Raw genomic sequence first — 25147 nt, 5'->3', positions numbered from 1 at the left:
TGTACAAGGCAATGTTTTTTTTCTTTTCTTATTTTGTATTTATGTGTAAAATGAAAAAAAATTACAAAAAAATACAAGACTCAAGAGAAGCATAAAAAGGTATATGTGAAAGAAAAATCATAAGGAACTTGATATGGCTAAACTGTTTACACTCCTATAAAAGAAGGATACTTATAACTACTAAGAACTTTATCATTATTATGGCAGTTAGAAGGAATGTACATAGACAGAGGGCACAGGTATAAGTTGACTATGATAAGGAAGGGCAAAAACAGAGAAAGAAAACTATAGACCAATTTCCCTAATGAATATTGATACAAAAATTTTAAATAAAATACTAGCAATGAGATTATAGCAATACATCACAAAGATCATATACTACAACGAGGTGGGACTTATACCAGGAATGCAGGACTGATCAATATTAGGAAAGCTGTCAGCATAATTGACCATATCAATAACAAAACCAACAGAAATCAAGATTATCTCAATAGATGTAGAAAAAACTTTTGTCAAAATACCACACCCATTCCTACTAAAAACACTAGAGAACACAAGAATAAATGGAGCTTTCTTTGCAATGACAAGGAAAACCATCAGCAAGTATTAATTGTATTAGGGATAAGCTAAGACAATTCCAAAGGAATCATGATGAAAATGCTATATACCCCCAGAGAAAGAACTGATGGAGTCTAATTGAAACTGAATGATACTTTATTTTTCTTGGCTTTGGGGGTGGGGGAAGGGATGGCGGAGGGGATGGTGGGTCTTTGCTATTACAATAGGATTAATATGGAAATATGTTTATAAGACTGCACATCTATATCAAATTGCTTTCCTTCCAAATGAGGGGGTGAGGGGAAGGAAGGAAAGAGAGAATTTGGAACTAATTTTTTAAATAAAGAAACTAATGTTAAATATGTTTTATATGTAATTGGGAAAAAATAAAATATTTGAAAAATGAAAAAAAAGTGGCCTAGAGCACAGAGAGGCTAAGTGACTTGTTCAAGGTCACATGATCATTATGTTTAGAGTCAGGACTAGAACCCAGGTCTTTCTGGCTTTGAGGCCCACCTCTCTCTACATATAGTACTCCTGGCTACTCTCTGAATCACAACACAAATAGAAAAAATAAATAAAACAACGTTGTTGTTTTATTTTGGACCCACCAAAAACTGTCATCCTCCCCAAGGATGGTTATCTGTAAGACTGGTCTAATACCTAGTGGAAAAAGAACCAAAGCCAAAAAACAACAAAAACCCATAATTTGACAGCATACCTGAAATATTCAGTTGGAAGTGTACTGTCTCTTTTCTGTAGAATCTCTTCTGGCATTTTATATGCCTCATCTATATTCTTAGGGGTAGCTCCTCCTCTTATTGTTTTCAGTCTAGCTGATCTCCTTAATATATATGAAGTTTCCATCACTGTATTAGTTTCCATGGAATTTAAATTTCCCTCCATACTAAGCCCATCATGGCAAGCAACATTTTGATGTGCTAAGGTTTCCTGCCCAAATGAACCTGGATCTTCTTTATCCTAAAGGAGAAAAGAGTCATTGACATGAATAATGCTGGGGAAAAAAAAAGAAAATCCTGAAAGAAAACAGGTATAATTTGGGTTTCCCTGTTAATAATACAAGGTAAATAAAAGTATGTGCACAGATGTACTTAAAAATACAAATATGTTGCAAAACACTGTGTGAATGCATGATATACATTTGAAAATATCAAAAAAAAGTTTAGGGTAAGTTAGACATAGCAACAGTCTTAGATTTCAAAAGGAATGTCTAGTGAAAGTAGAATCTACATTCCTTTAACATTATACAGCATCAAGTTATAGAGATTAAAAGGGCAAGTGGAGATAGGGAACTGCTTCACCCAGAGACACATGTGTAGACTCTACTAAATGCTATATTATACAGAGATTATCAAAGTGTAATCTGAGGATCCATGGTGGATCCTCAAGACCCTTTTAGGGGGTCTTCAAGGTAAAAACTATTTTCCCAATGATACTAAGACATTATTTGCCTAGTAAAATACTCTTTCCCTTACAACTATATATCTACTCAAGGCCAGTTTTCACATACTTCAAGCAAACAAAGTATTGCAACAGACTGAATGCAGAAGCAGATAGGATAATCCAGTTGTATTCTATTAAGCCAGACATTAAAGAGCTTTGTAAAAACATGTAAAATGATGCCCCTATTCTCATTAAATGTTATTTTGGAAAATATAGTCATTTTTTATAAAAAAAACAACATGCAATGAGTTTATTATAATTTCAAATGAATTGAAAAATATTTTTAAAATTTTTATCAATTTCTAATATGGTAAATATCAATAGCTATAACTCATATAAACAAAATCTCTTAAGAGTCCTCCATAATTTTAGAGTGTGAGAGTATCCTAAACCCAAAAGTTTGAGAACTGCTCCTATAATATGTCAGATCAAAAGTTCATCCAACTTCAGATTTTTTTTTTCACAATAGCATCATGAGCTTCTTTATATGAGAGATACTATCTTTTATATAAAAGGCAGTCTCTTTATATGGGAGTAGATACTCTCCTGACCCTGACTCCAAAATGTGATCTGTGTCTCCTCAACAGTAAATCAGGGCATTATAAAACTCAAAATCATACTTAAACCTGGAAAGGGCCTTAGAGACCTTCTAGCCCAACCTCTCCATTTTATAGAAGAGGACACTGAGACACAGGGAGGTTCAGTGATTTGCCTGAGGTCATAATAAGCAGAGCTTGGAGTCAAACCTAGGTCTCCTGATCTCAAATCCATTGTTCTTACTATTATGACATGCTTTCTCCCATTATCCTTATGGTTCTGTCATCCATGAATTCATCTAAAGTCCAGGGGTGGGGAACTTGCAGCCTCAAGGCTACATGTGGCCTTCTAGGTCCTTGGTTGCAGCATTTTGAATGAGTCCACATCTTACAGAATAAATCCTTTTATTGAGGTAATTTGTTCTGTGAAGTTTGAATTCAGTCAAAGGGCTGTACTTTAGGACCTAAAGGGCCACATGTGGCTTCGAGGCTCCAGGTTCCCCACCCCTGAAACCAATCTTGAACCCATTAACTCTATGGGGAATTGTACAAATACAACTGTACAAAAGTTACAAATAACTTTTACTTTCCAGGAAATGTGCCATGTTTCCCAGAGATGGTGCAAGCTAGTTTATCTCCACTCCACATCCAAAAAGATACATAGTTAATGTCTTTCCAAGCTCACAGGAGAAAATCCTGATCATAAATTCATCTATTCCTATCACAGACATGTTGGGGAGAAAACTGTTCATTTATTCTCTTCTTGAATTTTTCCTTAGGTTAAGCTCATTTATGGTCAATGAAGAAAGACCTTTGGCTGGGGAAGTTTTTAACAAGCATCTTTGTTCCAGTGCATCAGAGGCAGTATGACAATGGCCCTATAGGGATGCTGATATTTAGTGGTAGAAAATTTTAATTTAATTTAGCTTACAGTCAATGTTCAATAAACGGCTTGCTACTTAACTTCTATAAAAGGTAAAATTCAAAGACTAAAGCTGACACTTACTTGCTGCATTGTTATATCCTTGAACAAAGGCTCAGTTAACTTGGGACCTTGTTCAAAGGGCTGAACAGAATGCTGAAATTCAAAATCCATTCCTGCTATTTGTGTACAATCATCATCTATCTGAGAAATGCTGGGCTCTGTTCCTAAGCAGTCATCCTCAGCACAGGGCCTACTGCCTCCTTCCATTCTTTGACAGATGGACTTCACCGTAGATTGCGACAATGTGTTCAGGGCTGTCAGCAGCTCAGCTGGTAACGCATTGTTTTTCTCATGTTCTTGCCTGTCTTCTGACAGACCATCTTCCCGACAAATCAGCAAATGATCTAAAGATGGCATTGATTTGGGACTACCCAAATCACACCCTCTAGTTTCAAATTCATTCACTATAAATGGGTATTCACCCAGAAGACTTTCTGACAATCCTGTAGAGTCTTCTATGGTGGGCACCAACATTTCACAGGAGCTATCTTCTCCTCTGATTTCTCTTGAAGACAATGCAACTTCCTTTAGAGACTCTGACAACACACTGGATCCCTCTAGCTTCTCTGATGATTTTTTCTTTACTTCTACTGTGCCATAAGTTGTAATAACAGCACCTGAGAGTAGGCTAATTTCAGGGGAGTCATCTCCATCACTTAATTCCTATGAATTCCAAACAGAAGTTCCAATATTACAGCACATGCAAAAGAAGTCTACATCAACCTTACCGCAGTTCAATTTTTGCAGGTAAATACTAGAAAAAATATAGCTTACCCCACTCAAATACACAAACACACACACGACAATTTCCTGTCTAAATTGCATATTCTCCACCGAAAAGATAGGACAATTAACAAAATCAACACTTTATACAACCATCAGAAATCGTCAGTGATCCATAAGATATGGGGATGTGATTGTCTACTAGGATAAATAATTATGCATTTAGCAGTGAATATAAGGTAAAAATGCCTGGTTCAATAACACCGATGGCAAATTATCTCTTCAGGTAAGTCGTGATTCTATGTGATAACTGGGGGAGGGAGGAGACATCCAATGGATAATTGAAGTCAACAGATAATCTCAAATATCATTGGCTCCAAACCTCATTTTAATTACTCCTCTCCCAATAAAGTTTGGGTTTTTTTTAAACCATAAAACTTCTCACTTTCTCTTCTCTCCACACTTCTCATCTGGAAATGCTAAGTAAAATAGGCAAAAAGCAAAAGGTTCAAGGGAAAAAAGAGTAGACAAGGAGTTGATGATAATCAAATAATGATACTTAACAATAACAACCAGAAGGTACCTGTGGTATACTGGAAGGAACAGTTGAGCCCTAATCCCAGGTCTGCCACTAACTAGCTTTGTGACTTTAGTCAACTCCCTTAACACTTCACCCCCATCCCATGGTTCTCCATTTTTCCTCACTCATAAAATGAGAGGACTGGATTAAATGATCTCTATGGTCCCCTTTCATAATCTAGCATTCTGTAATTCTACTATAAAACAACAACTTCAATAACCTCTTTAAAAGATAGCAACAGTTTCTATAGTCTCTGTAGGAAAGACTATTGAAGCTGATGTTAAGTTCATTTAAACATTCAAATGAATTTAAACATTCAAAGTAGCTACCTGGAAGATGATAACCAAATTTGAAAAACACTGCTATTGTTTGAAACATTTTTGGATCTCCCTTTTTGAACCTTCCTGCAGTGTTTATTATACAAAATCAGTTTGATTATTTGTGGTCATACCTCATTTAAGAACAAAAATTATAATGCTCAGTTTGACCTCTGCACAAGACTTGGTTCCAAATGACTTTGGACTATTTCCTAAAAATCCAAATCCAGTATCAAGCCATGGATATTTGCCACCACTGAGAATATTCAAGAGTGTGCTGTAGGCTTGCAAGGCTATTCCAAAATAGGATTTCCAAAAAATGTTTCAAACAATGAAAACGAAATAAGTATACAGAGCCTCCCATAGAGATAACTATGAATAGAACAACATTCATTTTGAGAAGTTTGAAAAGTAATCCCAAGTTAATGGAAGAAAGAATGAAGAAACTGTCTTCAAAATGAATGGTAAATAATGAATACACCTTCCATGTCCCTCTCATCCAGTAAGTGGATGCCTTTCACATAGTAGCCCCTCAATAGATATTTGCTACTTTGATGTAATAGGAAAAATATAAATTATTGGTTGTCCATCCCTTCCTCATATTCTATCACCTTGAGTGGGGAAAAGTAGATAACCTCAAGCCTGTTATAAGAAGCCTGCATATATTCCCATATATATTCACAGAACTGAAGTGTAAATTAGCATGAAGCCAGAAAGACATGGAAAAACTGTAGAGAATCCAAGACCTAGTCCTTGATCTACATCCTTTAAAGCCCAACTCAAGTCTTACCTTCTCCATTAAGCCTTCTTTTGGAGGGTTCTCCCTGAGTGGGACACTCTAGCCCACATAGAGCTGTTCCTTCTCTCTAGTCCTATTTTATTTATACTCTCTTCCACATCATTTAGCACTTTCCTTCCCTTATTTTGTGGTCATGCCTCATTTTGGACCAAAAATGGTAATACTCATTTTGACCTTATATATAGGACTTGGCTCTAAATGACTCTGGACATGGGGTGGTGAACCTGCGGCCTCAAGGCCACATGTGGCCCTCTAGGTCCTCAAGTGCAGCCCTTTGACTGAATCCAAACTTCACAGAATAAATCCCCTTCATAAAAGGATTTGTTCTGTAAAACTTGGACTCAGTCTAAAGGCCACATCCAAGGACCTAGAAGGCTACATGTGGCCTAGAGGCCACAGGTTCCCCACTCCTGCTCTGGACTATTTCCTAAAATTAAAACCCAGTCTCAAACCACGAAGATTTGCCAACAATATTTAAAAGAGTACACTACCGACTTTCAAGAGTATTCCAAAAGAGAAGTTATAATTATACATTTTATTGAAGGTCTTATTACATGCAAAGCACTATGCTAGACACTGTGGAGGATACAAAGAACATAGGGAGCTTGCAGTCTAGTTGGGAAAACACATGAACAGGTTTATAGCAATACAAAAGTTAAATAACAATGAATGCAAAAATGTAAAGGATGTCACAAAGTAGTATATGATTTACTACCAAATGAATGGCAAGGACAATGAACTACAGAATTATGGAACTTTGGAGCTGAAAGGCAGGGTAGAAGAGAGAAATAAAGTAGGAAATGTGTTGTTACTAGATTGTGGAGGAGGTTAAATAATTTGTCTTTCTAATGAAGTTTTAAGTTCCTCCAAGGTGGGGAACACATATTATGTGTTTGTCGAAGTATTAGAATCATACTTGCTCAAGGAAGCAGCAGATTGTAATGGGAAAAGGGTTAGATCTGGAGTCACAAGAACTAAGATCAAATCTAGGCTCCCCACATTTTACCTCTGTGACTCCAGTAAATCACTTAACCTTCCTGGGACTCAGTTTCTTCATCTGTAAAATGAAGGGTTTGACTAGATGACCTCTAAGGTCCCCTCTAGCTCTAAGTCAATGAGCTTATGATCACATAATAGAAAAATCAATGAAGATGATTACTAGGTTGTAAAATAGAAAGGTTAGGAACCAGAATCAGTCAAAATGAAGCAAAGGCTCTACTAGGATGTGTATCCCTTATATATTGAGTTAAGCAGTACAAGTATTATCATCCCCATTTTAGAGATGAAGAGTCTGAGACTCAGACAGTTTAAGTGATTTGTCAAAGATCATGTAGTAAGTTGGAACCAGGACTTGAACTCAGTGTACCAAGTTATGTGGTGAGGAAAATTTTCCTGATAGGAAGTGGGGGAGTATGACTACAAATCTAATTACTACTAAAGTCTCTGGAAACCATTTAAAAAGGATGAATCATCTTATCTTTAGGATAATTTAGTTATGATACTACCTAAAAAGAAGGAATAGACTAGATTCCTCTTATCAAGTTCCCTTTTGTTTTATTTTTTATTAATTTTTTTCAATTAACAGCTATTTATTTTTGTTCCCTTTCATCCCTCCCCCTACTGAAAATAAGAAGGAAAATAAAACCCTTGTAACAAATACACATAGTCAAGCAAAACAAATTTCTTAAGATATCTGCTGGGAAAACTAGAAAGTAATGGCAGGAATTAACCCTAGCACCATATACCAAGATAAGCTCCAAAGGTCACATAATAAGCAAATTAGAGGAGCAAGAAAGAAATTATCTTTCATATCTTAGGAAAAGGGAAGAGTTCATGAACAAACAAGGGATAGAGAGAATCATAGAGGATAAATTGGACAATTTTGATGACATAAAATTCAAAAGTTTTTGCACAAATAAAGCCAATAAAGCTAAGTCTTGAAAGGGAAACAATTAACTAGTAAAAATCTTTTCTGCAGCTTCTCTGATAAAGGTTTCATTTCCAAGATATATAAGGAACTGATTCAAATTTGTTAAAATAAGAGCCATGCCCCAAATAATAAATGCTCTCTAAATCAGTACCATACATAGGCAGCCTAGGATGCACATACAGACTAACCTTTTCTGGCCTTTGTAGAAATACAAGATCTTCTGCATCAAATCCTATAATAATAGCAACAGTTGGTAGGGGAGAGAAATAAAACTTTATTAAAGCATATGTAGTTTTGTCCTTATGGTAAAACTCTATTCCCTGTCATGGCATTTCTGTTCCAAAAACGCAGGTTGTTCTGGAACATTTTTCTTGGAATAGTCTGTCAACATGAAAGGAAGGAAAGAAAGGAAGGAAGGAAGGAAGCAAAAAAGAAGGAAAGAGAGAAAGAAAGAAAGGAAGGAAGGGAGAAAGGAAGGAAGGGGGGAGGGAGGGAGGAGAGAGAGAGGAAGGAAGGAGAAGGAAGGAAGGAGAAAGAAGGAGAAGGAAGGAAGGAGGGAGGGAGGGAAGGAAGGAAGGAGAGCGGGAAGGAAGGAAAGAAGGAAGGAAGGAGGGAGGGAAGGAAGGAAGGAAGGAAGGTTCAGTTAAGGCAAGATATTCACAACTATAAAGACCTGGGAGAGAATAAATCAGGGAAAAAAATATAACTTTTGTATAAATTATCCTCAAGCAATTTCAACTGTGTAGACTTAGCCTGACAACAACCTAATTTCACCACATGAAACAAAAAATACTTATTCAGTTCCAGTTTCTCCTTCACTATGGATATAATAGATTCCCAGTTCAGCTTAGCAACCAGTAACAGAGCTTACACAAGCAGGATTCAATAGAATGACAAAAGGGAATTTAGTTGCATATCCAAAACAATATGGAGGCATACACATTCTTTGGTCTTGCCTCCACTTTACTCCCAGACATGCCTAATTTCAGGTACATTAGCTGGTAAAAATTCAAACATGTTATGGCTAAGTTATGTAAACTTAAGGATGACATTTTCTTCTTTTCCACCTCTCTGAATTCCTTCCACCAACAAGGCAAATATGTGACGGCCATTTTCAATCTGATAAGCATGAATGAAGTGCCAACTATGTATATGGCACCGTGCTAGGTACTAGGAATGCAAAAATAGGCATGAACATCGACCCTACTCTCAAAACACTTAAAATACAATAGAGAAAAAAGAGGTACAAAAATAATTATACAAGAAGGGTGATATCCTTGCATCACTTTCAGTTTGGTGGGGGTAGGGGTGGGGGGCAGGGTAGAGGCCAAGGAAAACTAATGAAGAAAGTAAGATCTGAGTTGGACCTTGAAGGAAAGGGAAACTTCAACAGGTGAGGATTGGAAGGAGGGGTAGGAGGAAATTAAATGTAGATTGCCCTAAGTCAGCAAAAGGTAGAAAGCAGGATAAGAATGGGAGACAGAGGGTAGTAGAGTCCAGTTGTAGCACCACCATTAAATGGTGGCTATTGTATACAGGTACCCAGTGATCCTCCCTCCTTTCTCAAAGAATTTAGCAACTCATTAATCTATCTTTTTTTCCCCAACTGGGGGCTTTAACATCCATGCTGATGTACTTTCAAACTCCCTCACTTTCCAGTTCTTCAGTCTCCTGAAGTTCTACAACCTACCCCTTTATTCCAGCTTGGCTACACACACAGGGATGTCACATAATGGGTCTCACCATTACCCAGAAATGTTCCATTTCTCTAATTAAAACCTCTGATATTCCTCCATCTGACCATAAGCCATTATTATTCCACCTTACCCATTATTAAACCCATTATTCAGCCTTATCTAATCCTGTAATCCCTCTACCTTTCTGTACTTTCTCAGGCCATTACCCCTGTTCCGACTTCACATGGCCCCCTTCAATTCTTACCCTATAGTTAGCCAATTACACCCTACACTGTTCACTACTTTTGAATCCCTTTTCCTATTGCCACTGATTCCTTACAAAACCTCAGCTCTAGATTACTCCCCCCATCAACTTCCTTTAATCCTACTCAAGTGCTGCCAAAAAGAGCTAAAAGCACTCATACAACTATGCTGACTTGGTATGAATGTTAAGTTTATGTTATCTATTTTCAACTGGGCTCTCACTGTAGCAAGGCAATCATTTTACTTTTCACTGACTGCTTATATCATCCCCTAAAAAATATTTTCCTTATTTTCCCCTCAAAAGTACCCCACTTCCATCTACTGCCCCCCTCTCTTTTTCAGCTGAGGACTTTGCCTGGCTTACTACTTTGCTGAGAAAATTGAGGCTATTTGACATGACATTCTTCTTTTCATCTCTAAACCCCTGACATCATCCCCCAGTCGCTCTCCCTTTCCCCAGGTCTATGACAACGAAATGACCCTTCTTGCTAAGGATCACCTCCTTTATATGTGCCCTTGATCTCATCCTTCATGTCTATTACAGAAAATTACAGATCTTCCCCTTTCTCCCTAATATTTAAGCTCTCTCTACTTACTGTTTCCTTCCCTACTGACTTAAAACATGCCCCCAAATCTCTATCCTTAAAAAACATTCATTAAACCACACCATCCCCTCAAGCTACTGTCTTATATCTCTTCTTTCTTTTTCAGTCAAACTCCAAGGAAAAGCTGTCTATGCTCACTGCCACTAGATCCTCTACCTTCACATACTCTTCAATTGTTTGCAATCTGGTTTCCATTCTCATCATTCAACTAAAACTGCTCTCTACAAAGTTACCAATGAGCTCAACTGCTAAATCTGACAGTCTCTTTCAGCCTTCATCTTCCTCATCCAATCTGCTGTATTTGACACTATTTACAACTCTTTGCTCCTGAATATTTATTCTGTCCTCTCTTATGTTCCATGATACTACCCTCTTGTTTTTTTCTCCTTCCTATCCATATACTCTTCCTGAGTCTCCTTTGTTAGTTCATCATCTGTATTCTACCCTTAACTGCAGGTATATCCCAAGGCTCCACCCGGTCCCTTTTCTCTCCTCTCTTTGCACTCTCATAAGCTCAACAAGCATTTATTAAGTTCATCAGTTACCATGGGTTTAATTGCCATCTCTATGCCAATAACCCACATATTCAAATAACTGGCCCCAGTCTCTGCATGGAGTTTCAGTCCCACATCACCAATTGCTTATCAAACATTTCAAACTGGGCATCCCGGAGACATCTTGAACTCAAGTCCAAAACTCATTTCATTATCTTCCCCTCCCTCCTTTCAATTTATTTTTTTCCAATCTTTTTTTTTCCGTTGAAGGCACCACCTTTCTTCCAGTCTTCCAGATTTTGTAATCTAGACATAATTCTCAACTCCTCACCCTCCCTCACCCCACATATTTCTACCTTTATATCATTTCTCACATCCTCCTGCTCCTCCCTACTCACACAGCCAGTACTTTAGTCTCTCATCATTCATCACTCAGATTACTGCAAGGCCTCTTAATGGATCTCCCCACCTCAAGTGTCTCTTCATTTCAGTCCATCCTTAACACTGCTGCCAAAGTAACTTTCCTCAAGTGTAGATCTGATTGTGTCATTCCCCTACTCAGCTGACTCCAAATCTCTCTCTTCAAGACACAGCTCAAGTACCACTTCCTACATGAAGTCTTTACTGTTCTCAACCACTAGTGACTTCCTCTTGAACTTACCTTAACTTTAACTACTTCTTAATTATTTGTATTGCTCCTCCCTATATTTGTTCTGTATTTAATTATATATGTCTTTATTGTCTTCCCTATTAGGATATAAGCTCTTTGTGAGTATGGATTATTTCATTTATTGTATTTATATCACCAGTGCCTAGTCTAGTGCTTCTCATGTGATAGGTAATTAATAAATGCTTACTGAGTGACAGTTGGAATGCAAAGTAATTTGGAAAGGGAGTAGTATGAGATAGATATAGAAAGATAGGTTTTTAGATAATCTGGAAGGTGCATTGGGAAGCTCAGTATTGCTTTTATATTCCTCAAGTTTCTTTCAGTTTGCACTCTATCTAAATAGCCAGAGTGAATTAGAGTGAGACACTATTTCCTGCTCAAATTCAGAACCCATTCTTTCAACTAATAGAACACCAGATATTTCCCCAGATAATCTCAATTGTTCTCTAAAGTGTTCTCCAAGGCACTGAATTAAGTGTGTAAACCTTTTATTTATGTGCCTTTGGCCTGAGAAAGTCCATTTCACTGTGCTGTTGCTCCTCTAAATGTGTTCTTTCACTGCACTACACAAAATCAGCTCAGAAAATTAGCTGAGAGGCTAATGACCCTGACACTGTCAATCAGAGGCATAAGGAGTGACAAGCTATGCTGAGCATTCACTTATGAATCTTGCTTAAGTATTCTATGTGTTTAAGGAGAGCACTAACTGCAACTTGGCTCATTAAAAAAAATCCCTAGGCATTTAATATCTAACGTTGATGTGAGAAATACTTTTCTAAAAATTTAATAGCTGTTCTATCTGTTGTCAAGGTGTTTCATATAACAACCTTTTAGCTCTGAATTTTAACTATGGGTTTCCATATCTGTAAAATGAAGGAATTGGACCAGATGCTAATAGTGGACATTTATATAATGCCTTAAGGTTTGCAAAGCATTTTATATACTCATTTGACCCTCAAAATAATTCTTTGAGGTAATAATACTAAAGATATTATTACTTTCATTTTACAAACAAGAAAAACATCCTTAAAGAAGTAATGTGACTTAATGAGGGACACAGACCTAGAAAATCCTAAATCTAATGATCTTTCCTCTATATCATGATGCCCAAGCTCCCTCCCAGCTGTGATATTTTGAGTTTATGGATGGTTTTGTTCTGAACACTGAGTATGAATCATATACCAATTAGTTCTGCTCATGCTCTTTTCTCATCTTCTCTAAATAGTTAAAAAGAAAGAGCCCTCAAAAGCACTTACTTTCTGCCCTGATTCTAATAGCTACTGCTATCAAAATAATTATGTGTTAATAATTTATGCTTTAGACGTAAATGTTTTATATACCACTATAAAATCCTTTGCAATAATTTAATGTTATTAACTTTTTAAAAATAATATTTGCAGGAAATTAAAATTTCCAGGCTAGAAAAGCTCATTAATGCAACATGTAGAAAATAAAGGGAAAAAACCAATATTTTGAATGCTGCTTTTATTCTTTACTTTATTCAAAATTTAAAGAATGCATGATGTCCTCTGGCATTCTTTGAGGATTCAGAAGGGCACTCCCTTCACTAGTGCAGTGTGTGATCCTACTCTAAACTTTAGTCAACAGTTTTCCTGAATGTCTGTGACTGATAGCATTCACTACGTGGTTGCCCACCAGGTAGCTAGACTGGACCGTCAGACACCCAATCTGTCACTAGGCCCATACGTGAAGCTTTTCCAGCTTGGTAAGAAGATTTTCCAGAGCTTGTGCCCTGTTGGCATTGCCTTTGAGAGCCTTGAGTCATCTACATATCACAATGAGTCCTTAGGGTAGTATTTTAGTGAAGGTTGTTCTTTGTCAAGATTCTTGTTAAAAAGACATACATTTTCCATCACCTAAAATGGAATACATATAAGGATACTACACTTGTGACATAATTTAGAAGTGCCAAATATGTTAATTTAAAATTATCAGTATTTTAATTTTTGAAATTTTGTTTAATTTGTTTTAAAAAACCCACTGGTTTAAGGCCAGCCAATTTAACTATTTTATTACAAACATATGCCAAATGCAATCACTAAATGTAAGAGTATATTGAATTCATGGTTCAATCCAGCAGCATGGATTCATGTATAGAGAGCTGGCCTTAGAATTGGAAAGACCAGGTTCGAGTCTCACCTCTGATATAGACTGGCTGGGTGACCTGGGAATCAGGGCAGGTCACTTACCCTCCTGGTGGCTCAGAAAAACCTCTCAGACTGTAAGTTGCAGAGCAGGTGCTGATCAGTCTTAGTAGAGGGAGTTTTCTCTTTAGGAGTTCCCTATACTAGTGAAATTACTGGCCTGTATCCCACAGCAGGAATGATCTCTGACTTTCGAGTTTGTAGTGAGGTGCAGATCTTAAGAGGAATCAGCTTTAGAAACCAACAGTGTGAAAATGTTACTAAATGTGGCTTGACCCATAGTTCTGAGAAGAAATGCAATTTTGTCCAGCTGAAAGGAAAAGAGGAGATGCCCTGCTTCAGGAACTCTGGTCCAGTCAAATTGGCCTTCCTGTTTCGTATTTTGCTCTTTCATCTCCCATACCCATATCTTTGTAAAGGCTGTCCTCTATGCCCAGGATACCCTCTATTTTTACCAGCACTTCTCAGAAACCTGAGTTTTTGTGAAAGCACAGCTCAAATGCCACTACCTACATGAGGCTTTTTTTTTCTACTCTCTCAGGCTCATTAAAGCTTCTTCTCTGAAATTACCTTGTATTTATTTCATATGAACTCATATTGAACATGTTATCTCTTCTGAGAAAATATAAGCTCCTTGGGGCAAGCATAGTTTCATTTCTTACTTCATTTCCCCAGCCCTAGCACAGTGCTTGGCACAGAGTAAGAACTTAATATGACCTGGGGCAACTATAAAATTTTGTGGTTCTCTCTACCCACATAAGCTCAGGTTAGCAGAGCACCACAAAGTGACACCTCCTATATACACAAAATATTTAGGGAACTAGAACACATGCTTTTAGCTTTAAAAGAGCAGTGAGGATGTTGCCAATAGTGTCCCAATAGTAGCAGACATCAACAGGTCAAGTGGAGAGGGCCATTGGAGCTGTCAAAGATTCAAAGCATGGAGGAGGGAACTCTGTTCTTCTGACACTGAGGAGGGGAAGAATCAGAATGAGGCAGAGAAATAAGCTTATTAAACCATAACCTTCTTGAGAACAGGATCATGGCTTATCTTTTATTATTATTATTATTTTGTACCTTATATCCTTGCCTCCACTCCCATGGTGCCTTAGGCACAGTGACTAAGTACTCAATAAATATTTTTGCCTGAATGCATGAAAAATATTATGGCTTGCTTGCGGCCTCAAAATTATTCTGATATGACTATCAAGGATAGAAGCTGAGTGGAAAGCAGGGGCAGTTCAAGTTTTACATAATGTATACTATATACACTCTCCTATATCCCACAACCCTCAATATGCTATATAGATTACAAGGTCCTTGAGGACAGAAACTCGTTTTTTGTTTTGTTTTGTTTGGGGGGGGGGTTGTGATGGGGAGAGAAGATAGGGAGGTATCTGTGTCTTCTATACTTAGTTTAATGCCTGGCACATGCTAGGCACCTTATAAATGCTTGTTGATTAATTCCTCATCCTTCCATGCAGGATGGCGAAAACAAAAGTATTCTACATAAATCCACCCAATGCTTCTATCTTTAGACAAAGTCAAACTTAAAGTTCCTGTGAACAACATACCTGCAGGGTAATTGTGTTCATTCTGATTTTCAGAGTCCAGCCTATGATCATCTTGAGGGCCTTCTTCAGTGAAGAGTGAGTAATTCATTACACCCCTAAAAGACAGTGGACAGTAACAATGATTATTCCAATACAATATCAAGAGGATTTTCCATTTAAAGAAATTATTGAGCCCTATTATTCACTTTATTACTTCACCAATTTATTTCCATTTCCATTTTAAGTGACTGTCAAAGTAGAGGAGAATATCAAACAAATATTTAGGGATAGTGTAAACAAACAAAATCAAGTCATCCAGGCCCTAAGGTTTTTTGGTTGTTTTTCTTTCTTTTTTCTTGAAGGGACCTCCTCCCCACCCACCAATCCCTCCATTCTGAATTATCAGTTTGGCTATCTATTTCTCCATGGTCAAGATCTACAGGGCTACCAAAAAGCTGGGTGTGTATGTAAAAGTCACTAATGATACAAAAGTTCACCTTAACAATAGGGAATAATAGGATATAAAATAGAAACCAAAAGAAACAGGAAAGAAAGAAAAATATGTGATAAAGTTAATCTACAATTTGGATCATCTAACCCTGGAAAATTGAGAGTTAAGAGAAAAAATAATCAGCATATTGCTCTGGTTGTCAACCTAATGTATAATGTAAAGGCAATGGAGCAGCCTTTTGTTCTTAGTGTTTAAATAAATAGCTGACACTTCTATAATGCTCTATAGATTGCAAAGTACCCTACATTTGTTAACTCATTTGATCCTTACAACCATCCTGTGAGGTAGTTGCTCTTATCACTGTCACTTTACATATAAGGAAACTGAAGCTGAGTTACAGTGGCTTACTCAGGGTTGCACTGCAAGGATTTGAGACAGACTTACTGACTCCAGGTGCAGCATTTGCTCTCCAGCTGCCCTGGCATTATGCACCAGGGATCCTTCAAACTCTGCTACATTCAAAGTTCTAAGGAACTGAGTCTGAATCCTATCTCTGCTACTTGCCATGTGACCTTAAACAAGTCATTACAAATCTCTGGACTTTAATTTTCTTATCTACAAAATGAAGGAATTAGTCAAACTAAATGATGGCTAAGATTCCTTCCAGTTCTATATCTATTAAACTATGATCTTAATAGCATTAGTAAGCAAGTGTAACAAAAAGTACATTCTTCTCTCTATACAGAAATGATGCTTTAAAATACTCCTGATACAGAACATTTGCCTACTCACTGACAATAATAATAGTAAGTAATAAGTTAAGATAGATAAATAGGAAAGAATATTGATTTTTACTAATATTCATATTAATATGGCTTCATGTAGAAAGGTAGACTGCTAGAAAAAAATACACTGCAATGTCTTCTTTTGACAAGTCTGAAAATCACAACATTGTGACCAACTGGCAGAATAAAAGAAATCCTTAGTCTTTCACCTTACTTTCCTAATGTCCTATAATAGTGTGAAATTTACATTCATTAAATTCTATTAATCCTGTCTTCATTCCATACTCCAAGCTCCACTGGTTTTTATAACACAAAGGGAAGGGGACATTCATATGGCTGACAGAATGGCAAATTTGTGGAATTTGGGAGGGAGGAAAGGCAAGCTGGAAGTACAAAACCAATCATGGCCTTTGACTCGATTATTCCATTGGTAATATACCATAAAAGCAATATCAAACAATTTTAAAGCTATATGCTCAAATATTTATTGGATTTTTATTTCTCATTATGAAAAATGGAAACAATTTAAGTGTTCAACATATGGAGAATGGCCGAACGTGTGACATATAAATATAATGAAATACTATAATGATAATGAGGAATATAAAGAAGAGACCTCAGAGGCCATCTAGTCCACCTTACCACCCCCACCCTCATTTTATGACAAGAAAACTGAGGCCCAGGGACATTGTGACTTGCCCAAAATTACATATGTAGTAAGGGTCAGAGGCAGAATCTGAACCAAATGCTTTGACTCAAGACTGTGAATTCAATGTTGTCTTTTTTTCCATTTGTATCCCCAAGGCTTAGTATAGTTCTTGATATATAGTAAGTACATAAAAAATGCTTTTCATTTCACTCATTTTTCATTTCATTCATGGGAGTATCCAACATAAATGAGACCACAAACCAACTGAAATACCACAGTAAATTTTTGTATACTTATATGCATATTACCCAGAATATAGTTGAACAGGAACTTTTGTTACTCACTGTGTTAGAGCCTGAGACAATTCAGTTTCACTTCCCCCTTCAGAGAGCTGAAAGAAATGGTAGTTTTATCTGCTTAATGAATATACATCAACTTAAAAAAACCCCTAAGATTTCATTTTGTAAGCCTTTCTTTTCTTTGTTTTACTCTTACTTGGCTTAGGTTCTTGGGGGCTAGTAAGGAAAAGGGCAAGTGAGTAAAGGACGTCATCTGATTTTAACTCAGCCTTTTTGGTTCTAAGTAGCCATCCTAGTCATGGGTTTGCCATCAAATTCCAAGCTCTCCCAGTTATGTCCTCTTGTGGCTAAAAGATCTAGGCCACTGAACTATATTAAGCTGAAGCTTCATGTTATTGTAAACATGGTAATGCAATCTTTTAATGATGAACATAGCATGTGTCAGAGTTCTAAGTACTGGGTTAAATGCACCCAGTTTTCAGGAGCATACTATGAAATATATATTCTGTCCATTTCTAAAGGAAAGGGATGTATCATAAAATGCTTTCTTAATGTATCATAAGATGCCTCTTTAATGACCACTTTTAGCAATATTACATTGTTTCTCCATTCCTAAGAAAAGTCATTATTCTAAACACCAAAAAAAAAGATAAACAGAAAAAGACTTTTGTTTGAGGATATCCTGTCTTTGAGTTACCTGGATGAGGCCATGGCATCACTAAAATAAAGCCACTAAGACGATGAATGTCTAAGTAGCTCCTGAGCAGTTTAAAATAGAACGATGAAAATAAGCAATAAAATCACACAGCTCTATATCTGTGCAAACTTTTCTCTGCTTCAATATATATGGGAATGATACTCCTTTCCATGCCTCTAGGTCCATATCATTATTCCTACAAGGCTTGTGGCTTGAATTTTTCTGAGTGATCCCAAAAGACCAAACCAGATGTCTCCCACCTGTCTGAAGATTCTACTCTCATTTTAGGTTATTACCTCTTCTACCGCCTCTTTTAGTGATATTACATTGCTTCTCCACTCTGGAGAAGTCATTACTCTCTGAATTCCCTATCAGCTGGACTTTTACAGCCAAAAAGGATTTTCAGGAAAAGACTTCTGACAAGGCATATTTATAAAATGCTACCAGAAATCTCAGAGGGCATATAAGACATGCATCAACATTTCTACAATATTTCAGCCATCTTGCAGGAGTTGCCTACTTGCTAGAAATCAGTTACTTACTTTGTTGAGTCTTAATTACTCACATGACCCTTATCTGCACAGAGAAAGTATAAAAGATAATTCAGATAACAAGCTAGCCTCAAAGGAGATAACTCCTTCGAACAACCTCTTTTTTCTCTTTTTCCATAGACATAAATATTCTCCTTCATAGCTGAAATGTCCAAATTTGTTCATAACATTAAGGAAGAATTTACTTAGAAACCTATTTTTTAATATTAGGATAACAGGAAAAAATGTGATTTTAGATTTTTAATAAGAAAAACCCTTCTAATTTGCCCATTCTTTTTTAATTGGAAAATAGTATTTCAAAACTAAATGTCTAAAATTCCATTTTCAGAAGGCAAATGTTTTTAAACAATGATATTCATTGCACAGTGTGGGTATAATATCACTTAAGATTTTTCAATGTAAATGATATATAATCAAATGTAGAAGAATTCTAGTTAGTAAACAAATATGTAAACATATATACTTTCCTGCTCCCTTGCCTAAAGAACTATTTTATGCCCCCAAATCAAAACTTACCTGTCCAGATACTCACCTCTCAGGAACATGACTGGTGTGCTAATGTTTGGGAAAAAATCATGCTTAAGTGTTATTGATTTAAATTCTTATTTAAAGACTGGGGATAGTTACATTTTCAGAGGACTACTAAAGACAGCACAACACCTGGCACCTAATAGTCACTTAATAAAATCTTATTTCCTTCCTTCCTCTCTAGTCACACCCTTCAAAACATATCTAACATATGCTACACATGAAGATTAGGTCAGTTATGACTTTGAGAAGGTATAAGAATAAAAATCATGATAACCTAATGTAATTTGCACCACCTTCATTCTTCCTCTTCTCCCAACAAAGATAAGAAGGAAAAAAAAGAATATTTCACCATCTTATTCTACAAGTTTTCTCAAAGTGATAGTAAGTTTTCACAAAGTAATCACAGGGAATGGAATGAAAAAGAATAGAGGAGCAAGAGGAGCCATAACTAGGATAGAGTGACCAAGGCTTTGGCCCCAGGACTTTGAAATTTAGAGGGCAATAATAGCACTTTCAGTATAGCTTTGAAAAAAATTAAAATGAGGAGCTTTAGGAGTTTCCTCTCCCAAGTAGTCATATCAGAGATGAACTCTTCCTCAATTTGACCCCACTTCGAGGTGGTAGCTTTCCCAAAAGTGTTTTCCAGTGTTTTGGGACACCATTCCTTTCGATAGTGGCTACATCCCAAGTGATTTCCTCCTCAGCCTCCTCCCTGCCCTGGCAAATGTTTCTTCTTCCAGGCACAAAGATCATTTATTTATGGCACTGGAAGCAAGAAAACTGATTAAGAGGCAAGGAAGGGGGACAAGAATAGGAAAGAATGAAGGTACTTTCACTCTCCATTTTCCATCATAAGAGAAAATACCACTTGGTGCTTCAAAACATTAATTAATGACATTTCAGCAACAGTCCTAGGTATCTATAGCAATAAAATCTCTCTACATACTGGGTTTATCAAGTGTGCTTATTCATCTGCTCTTGTAGTTACTCTTTGAGTTTGTAAACAAGATGAATCTCTGGAGAGGATGATTCTGTAATGACACAAACACAAAATCATTTACAATGTGGTTGCTTCCTTCTTACAGAGACCTAAATAGTTCATCATAGCTCCCAAGTACTTTAAAAACTCATTCTGTAATCCATGATATGTCACTTTTCTATAATCAAATTTTAATCACTGACCAGGAAGTCATGTATAAAGAAAAGTGAAGTCTCAGTACTTTATCTTTCTTTTTTTGTCAGCTATTTTCTTTTTTTTTTTTAGTACTTTATCTTTCTGTTGTAGTAAAGGTGTATGAGCTGTGTCCTTCAATATTTGAAGATTTATTCTTCAGAGGAAACAGTATGTTTGGGCTCTATTTTGGGGGCCTAGTTCAAATTCCAAACATATGTTAGCATAGATATTTATGTAAACACTTCTATACTCTAAAGACCCAGGAGTTCATCATTCTGGGTACCCCTCCATGAATGTAGGTTGCAACCCCTACATGCCTTAGCACAGTGGTTCTCAAAATGTGAACTAGGGATACCTAGGAGTCCCCAAGAACGTTTTAGTGGGTCCATGAGGTGAAAATTCTTTTCATAATAGTACTAAGATGTTTTCATTTTTAATATAGCAATGTAGATATGATCTCCATAAACATTTTTAAGAATATGAAGGGTTCTGAGACCAAAAAATTTGAGAACCATTGCATTAAGTTAGGGCAGCTAGGTGGCACAGTGAATTGAGTGCCGGGCCTGAAGTTAGGAAGACTTGAGTTCAAATCTGAACATTTACTAGTAGTGGGACCCTGGGCAAGCCGCTTAACCCTGTTTGCCTCAGTTTCCTCATCTGTAAAATGAGCTACAAAAGGAAATGGCAGACTACTCCAGTATCTTTACCAAGGAAACCCCAAAAAAGGCTCACAAAGGGTTAGATCCAACTGAAAAACAACTGAACTGACCTTAGCAGTTGGTGGTCATTGTGAGTTGCTATGACTAAAAAAAAAAAACACTGGTTAAAACTCTCATAATATAGAGGAGAAATAAGTCTCTGGTCTTCCTGAATAATGATGGCAACATTAACAGTTTAAATCACTAAGCTCAACTGTCACCCTCTGCAGGAGACCTTTCCTAGAGCCCCTAGCTGCTAGTCCCTTCTTTGAGGTTATCTTCCATCTACTTAGTTGTTTTTATATGCCTTTTTATTATTGTATTGCCTCCTCCATTACAGTGTAAAGCTCCTTTAGGGTGAGGAACTTTGTTACTTTTGTCTTTGTATCTCCCAGTGCTCAGGAGAGCACCTGGTACAAGTGACCAATAAAAGCTAGTGATTGATTAGTAAGAATCCCTATTGAGGAGGAAAACTTCAGAGGACACAGTACCTTTGAAATACATGTAGGAAAAATCTTCCCAGGATATTTGTTATTTGGAAGTGATACTAGGAGAACAACATGACAGTAGTATCCCAGTTGAAGATCTATGCAGGAGTGTGCTCAAACCAGTACCAAAGGCTCTGAGGGCCACTGTTAAATTTTCAACGTGAGCATTTACACCTCAGAAATCTCAAAAACTAATCAGGGCTTGATGTTTTTATTTTGTAGATTGCCTAAAGAAAGTAAGGAAAAAGTGTTAATGATGCATTTTAAACCTAAAAATGTGTCATGAATACTTTTTTAAACATTTACCACTTCACCTTATCATCCACTCTGCCCCACCCCAAATCCCATCCAAAGGAAGATCTAGAGATTGAAAACATTAAAATACCTTTCATATTATAAAAAAGTTATACATATAAAACTGCTCTCTGGTATTCTATCACCTTAGTGCATGCATTCAAAAGAGTATACCACTGAGATTTCAGCATAAGCTGTAAATCCAGCTAAGGACAGAGTTGGCATTGGGTCAAAGGTCAGCAATATGCTTAGCTCTTACATGACTTGAACACTCTGAAATCAAGTGCCACTCAAAGGCATAGACAGAGAAGAAGGGTGAAACCATGAGGATAAAGAAAGAGTAAGGGTAAAGAGAAAAATTCATGCGATAAAATTATAGTGTCATGAAAAACTAACACTGGACAACTCACTTTACCTCTGCCTCAGATTGCTCATCTCTAAAATAGGGATGATAATAGCACCTACGTCTATGAGGATCAAATTAGATAACATTTATAAAGTGCTTTATAAACATTGAAGCACGATATAAACTCTAGCTATTATTATAACTGTTATTACTGTTTTGTCTTTTCAGCAGGTACAAACCATGTCTCTCCCACTTTCCCTTCTACTTCTAGCTCCGGAAATGATAATCAAGTCAACACTGCCATTCCTGGAAGAAATGTTTCAACCGCTTGCTAAATGATTCCCCTTACCATCTATGCATTGGACTTCCAAGACCAAAACAGTCTTCCCTCGTCACCATACGTCTATACCTGTTGTCCTCCCTTACTAGAATGTAAGCTTCTTGAGGACAGGGATTGTCTTTTTTTTATCTCCATGATTAAGCACAATGTTTAGCACATATCACTTAATAAATGCTTTTTCATTCATTCATTTCCCTGTGGTCATACTTAGAAAATTATATTAATACGAAAGATATTATGGTGTTGTGAAAAGAGCTCTAGACTTGAAGTTAGGAAGATCCTGATTATGACTCTTAGTATCTATGTGATCCTAGGCAAATCACTTAACCTCCTTGAGTCCTAATTTTATCACTTGAAAAATGGAGATACTATTATTTGTATTATCTACCTCACAAGGTTATTATGAGAAGGGTTCTATAAGCCCTTAAAGTAGCATATAAATGTATATCATTATTTCTCTAAGTATTTGTAACATGAAACTGGCTTTAAAAATAAATGTTTAGATACTGCACCCATCCCATAGTTCTTTACCTTCCCCTACTCTATGCAAACTGACCCTGCTTATTTGGATATAGCCAGAGAAAAAAAGTACCTTCCTTTTTACTGCTCAGTCTGTTTCTTTACTCTACAGAACTGGCACATCTCACCAAGGCCAACCTCTTTACATGTACCTTCAATCCTACCTGCTCCAAATTTGCCAGCATATTGCCCCCACAAGCATTCTCTCTCTTTCCTCATCTTCAGTGTCACTATCTTGTAGATCTTTCCTTCCTTGGTGTCTATAAATGTGACCCAGTTTTACCCATCTTTTAAAAAATATTTCTCTATATCCTACCATTTCTTCTCTCATCTGTCCCTACTTTCTCAGGAAAACTCCTTTAAGAACAAACAGGTCTACTTTATACTCATTACTTCTATTTCCTCTCCTCTTTCAAATCCTGTGCAGTCTGGCTTCCAACCTCATCACTCAACTGAAACGGCTCTTTCCAAAGTTATCCATGATCTCTTAACAACTAAATTGGATGGCTATTTCTAAATCCTCATCCTTCTTGACCTCTCTGAAGTATGAGATATTGATCACACTCTCCTCCTGGAAACTCTCTTCTTTCTGGGTTTTAGAAACATTACTCTCTCCTGATTCTTGTCCTACCTTTTTGCCTACTCCTCAGTTTTCTTTGCTGACTTATATAAGTTGTCTTCTCATCTCATTTGTTAAGTCCCCTGAGCTCAGGAATTGTTTCACATTTGTCTTTGTAGCTCCAGTTCCTACACAGTCCTAGGAATGTTGCAGAAATTTAATAAATTCTTGCTAATTGCTTGATTAAATATTATTCTTATAGGCATTCATAGTATAGTTGAAGAGATGAATAAACAAACTAGAACAGCAGTTAAGAGACTAGAAACAATTATAAGACTTTTTCCATGATCCCTTAGGAATCATGCTTTTGAATGCTGAACTCTAGAATTATGTTAGGAGGTAAAGGATATAAAAAATGGGCCATCTGTCCCAGACATTCAAAAGGCATTTAAAAAGTTAAGATGACTATATGACTAAAACAAAGATAAACTTAATCTCAATTATAATGCTTCCAGTATAGCCTTATAAGATAGCTGTCAGCATAAACTTTTTTATGTGAAAAAGTATGGGGAAAAATTATGTGCTACTTGGTAGCAAAAAGACAAAAACAAAACTAAAGGCTAGTATTTGACATTTATCTAAAGGCATTTACCTATTTGCAATGTTTTTATCATGTTATTTATCTATTTATGAGGCATCTAGGTGGCCCAGTGGATGGAAGGCTGGGGCCTGGAGTCAGGGAGATCTGAGTTCAAATTCAACCTCAGACACTTACTAGCTATATGAGCCTGCTATGGTTTCCTGAAATGTAAAAAATGGGAATAGTAACAACACCTGCCTCATAGGCTGTTATGAAGATCAAATGAATTATTTGTAAAGTTCTTAGCACAATACCTGGTGCATAGTAGGTGCTATATAAATGCTCATTTTCTCCTTTCCATCTAACAGCTTTAATATAGTCTTTCACTAGCATATGTTACTTTTATAAATATACATTTAACATAGGTGGAATTCTTACATGAGAGGCCTCATCATGGCATAAAAGGCTCAGGTACATTTGGAGCTCCACTTCTCACTTATTTGGCTCCTCGTCCCCACCCAGAGAGAAACTAAGAACTCCAGTATCAGGCACGTCCCCAAGAGTGGACATCAGTTCCCTTTAGAAGAACTCAGAATCACAAATCTTTAAACACAGAATATTTTCTTATTTATAAAACAAAGGACATAGAGAGGGCTTGGTCCCAAGTCCATAGAGAATCAAGAGACCAATCCCACCAAGTGGGCCATCATCACCCTGCAAGGAAGCTAGACAATTCTTATGTCATACACTACTATCCCCAATGGAAGTGCAGGAAGGTAAGGCCAAAATTTGGTCCTCCCTGTCAGTACTCTCTATCTCATTAGTCTTTCACCATCAACCCTCCTGTCTCCTCTGGCTGCAGTTCTC

At 36.8% G+C, this 25147-nt stretch overlaps 1 protein-coding gene across 1 annotated transcript in view; it reads right to left on the bottom strand.

Annotated features, from left to right (window-relative positions):
- The window catches only part of ANKRD31 (ankyrin repeat domain 31), a 175817-nt gene extending 156521 nt beyond the window's left edge, over positions 1-19296 (bottom strand). Inside the window, exons 1-5 of the mRNA XM_036747141.1 lie at positions 19268-19296; positions 15341-15435; positions 8081-8124; positions 3565-4206; positions 1280-1539 (exon numbers count right to left, since the gene is read on the bottom strand). Of these exons, the coding sequence (XP_036603036.1) occupies positions 1280-1539; positions 3565-4206; positions 8081-8124; positions 15341-15435; positions 19268-19296 (1070 nt within the window). The remainder of the gene's footprint in view (positions 1-1279; positions 1540-3564; positions 4207-8080; positions 8125-15340; positions 15436-19267) is intronic.
- Positions 19297-25147: the final 5851 nt, after the last annotated feature.

The sequence above is a fragment of the Trichosurus vulpecula genome, chromosome 1, assembly GCF_011100635.1.
Source record: "Trichosurus vulpecula isolate mTriVul1 chromosome 1, mTriVul1.pri, whole genome shotgun sequence".
NCBI lineage: Eukaryota > Metazoa > Chordata > Mammalia > Diprotodontia > Phalangeridae > Trichosurus > Trichosurus vulpecula.
This window is presented reverse-complemented; position numbering and strand designations above follow the sequence as displayed.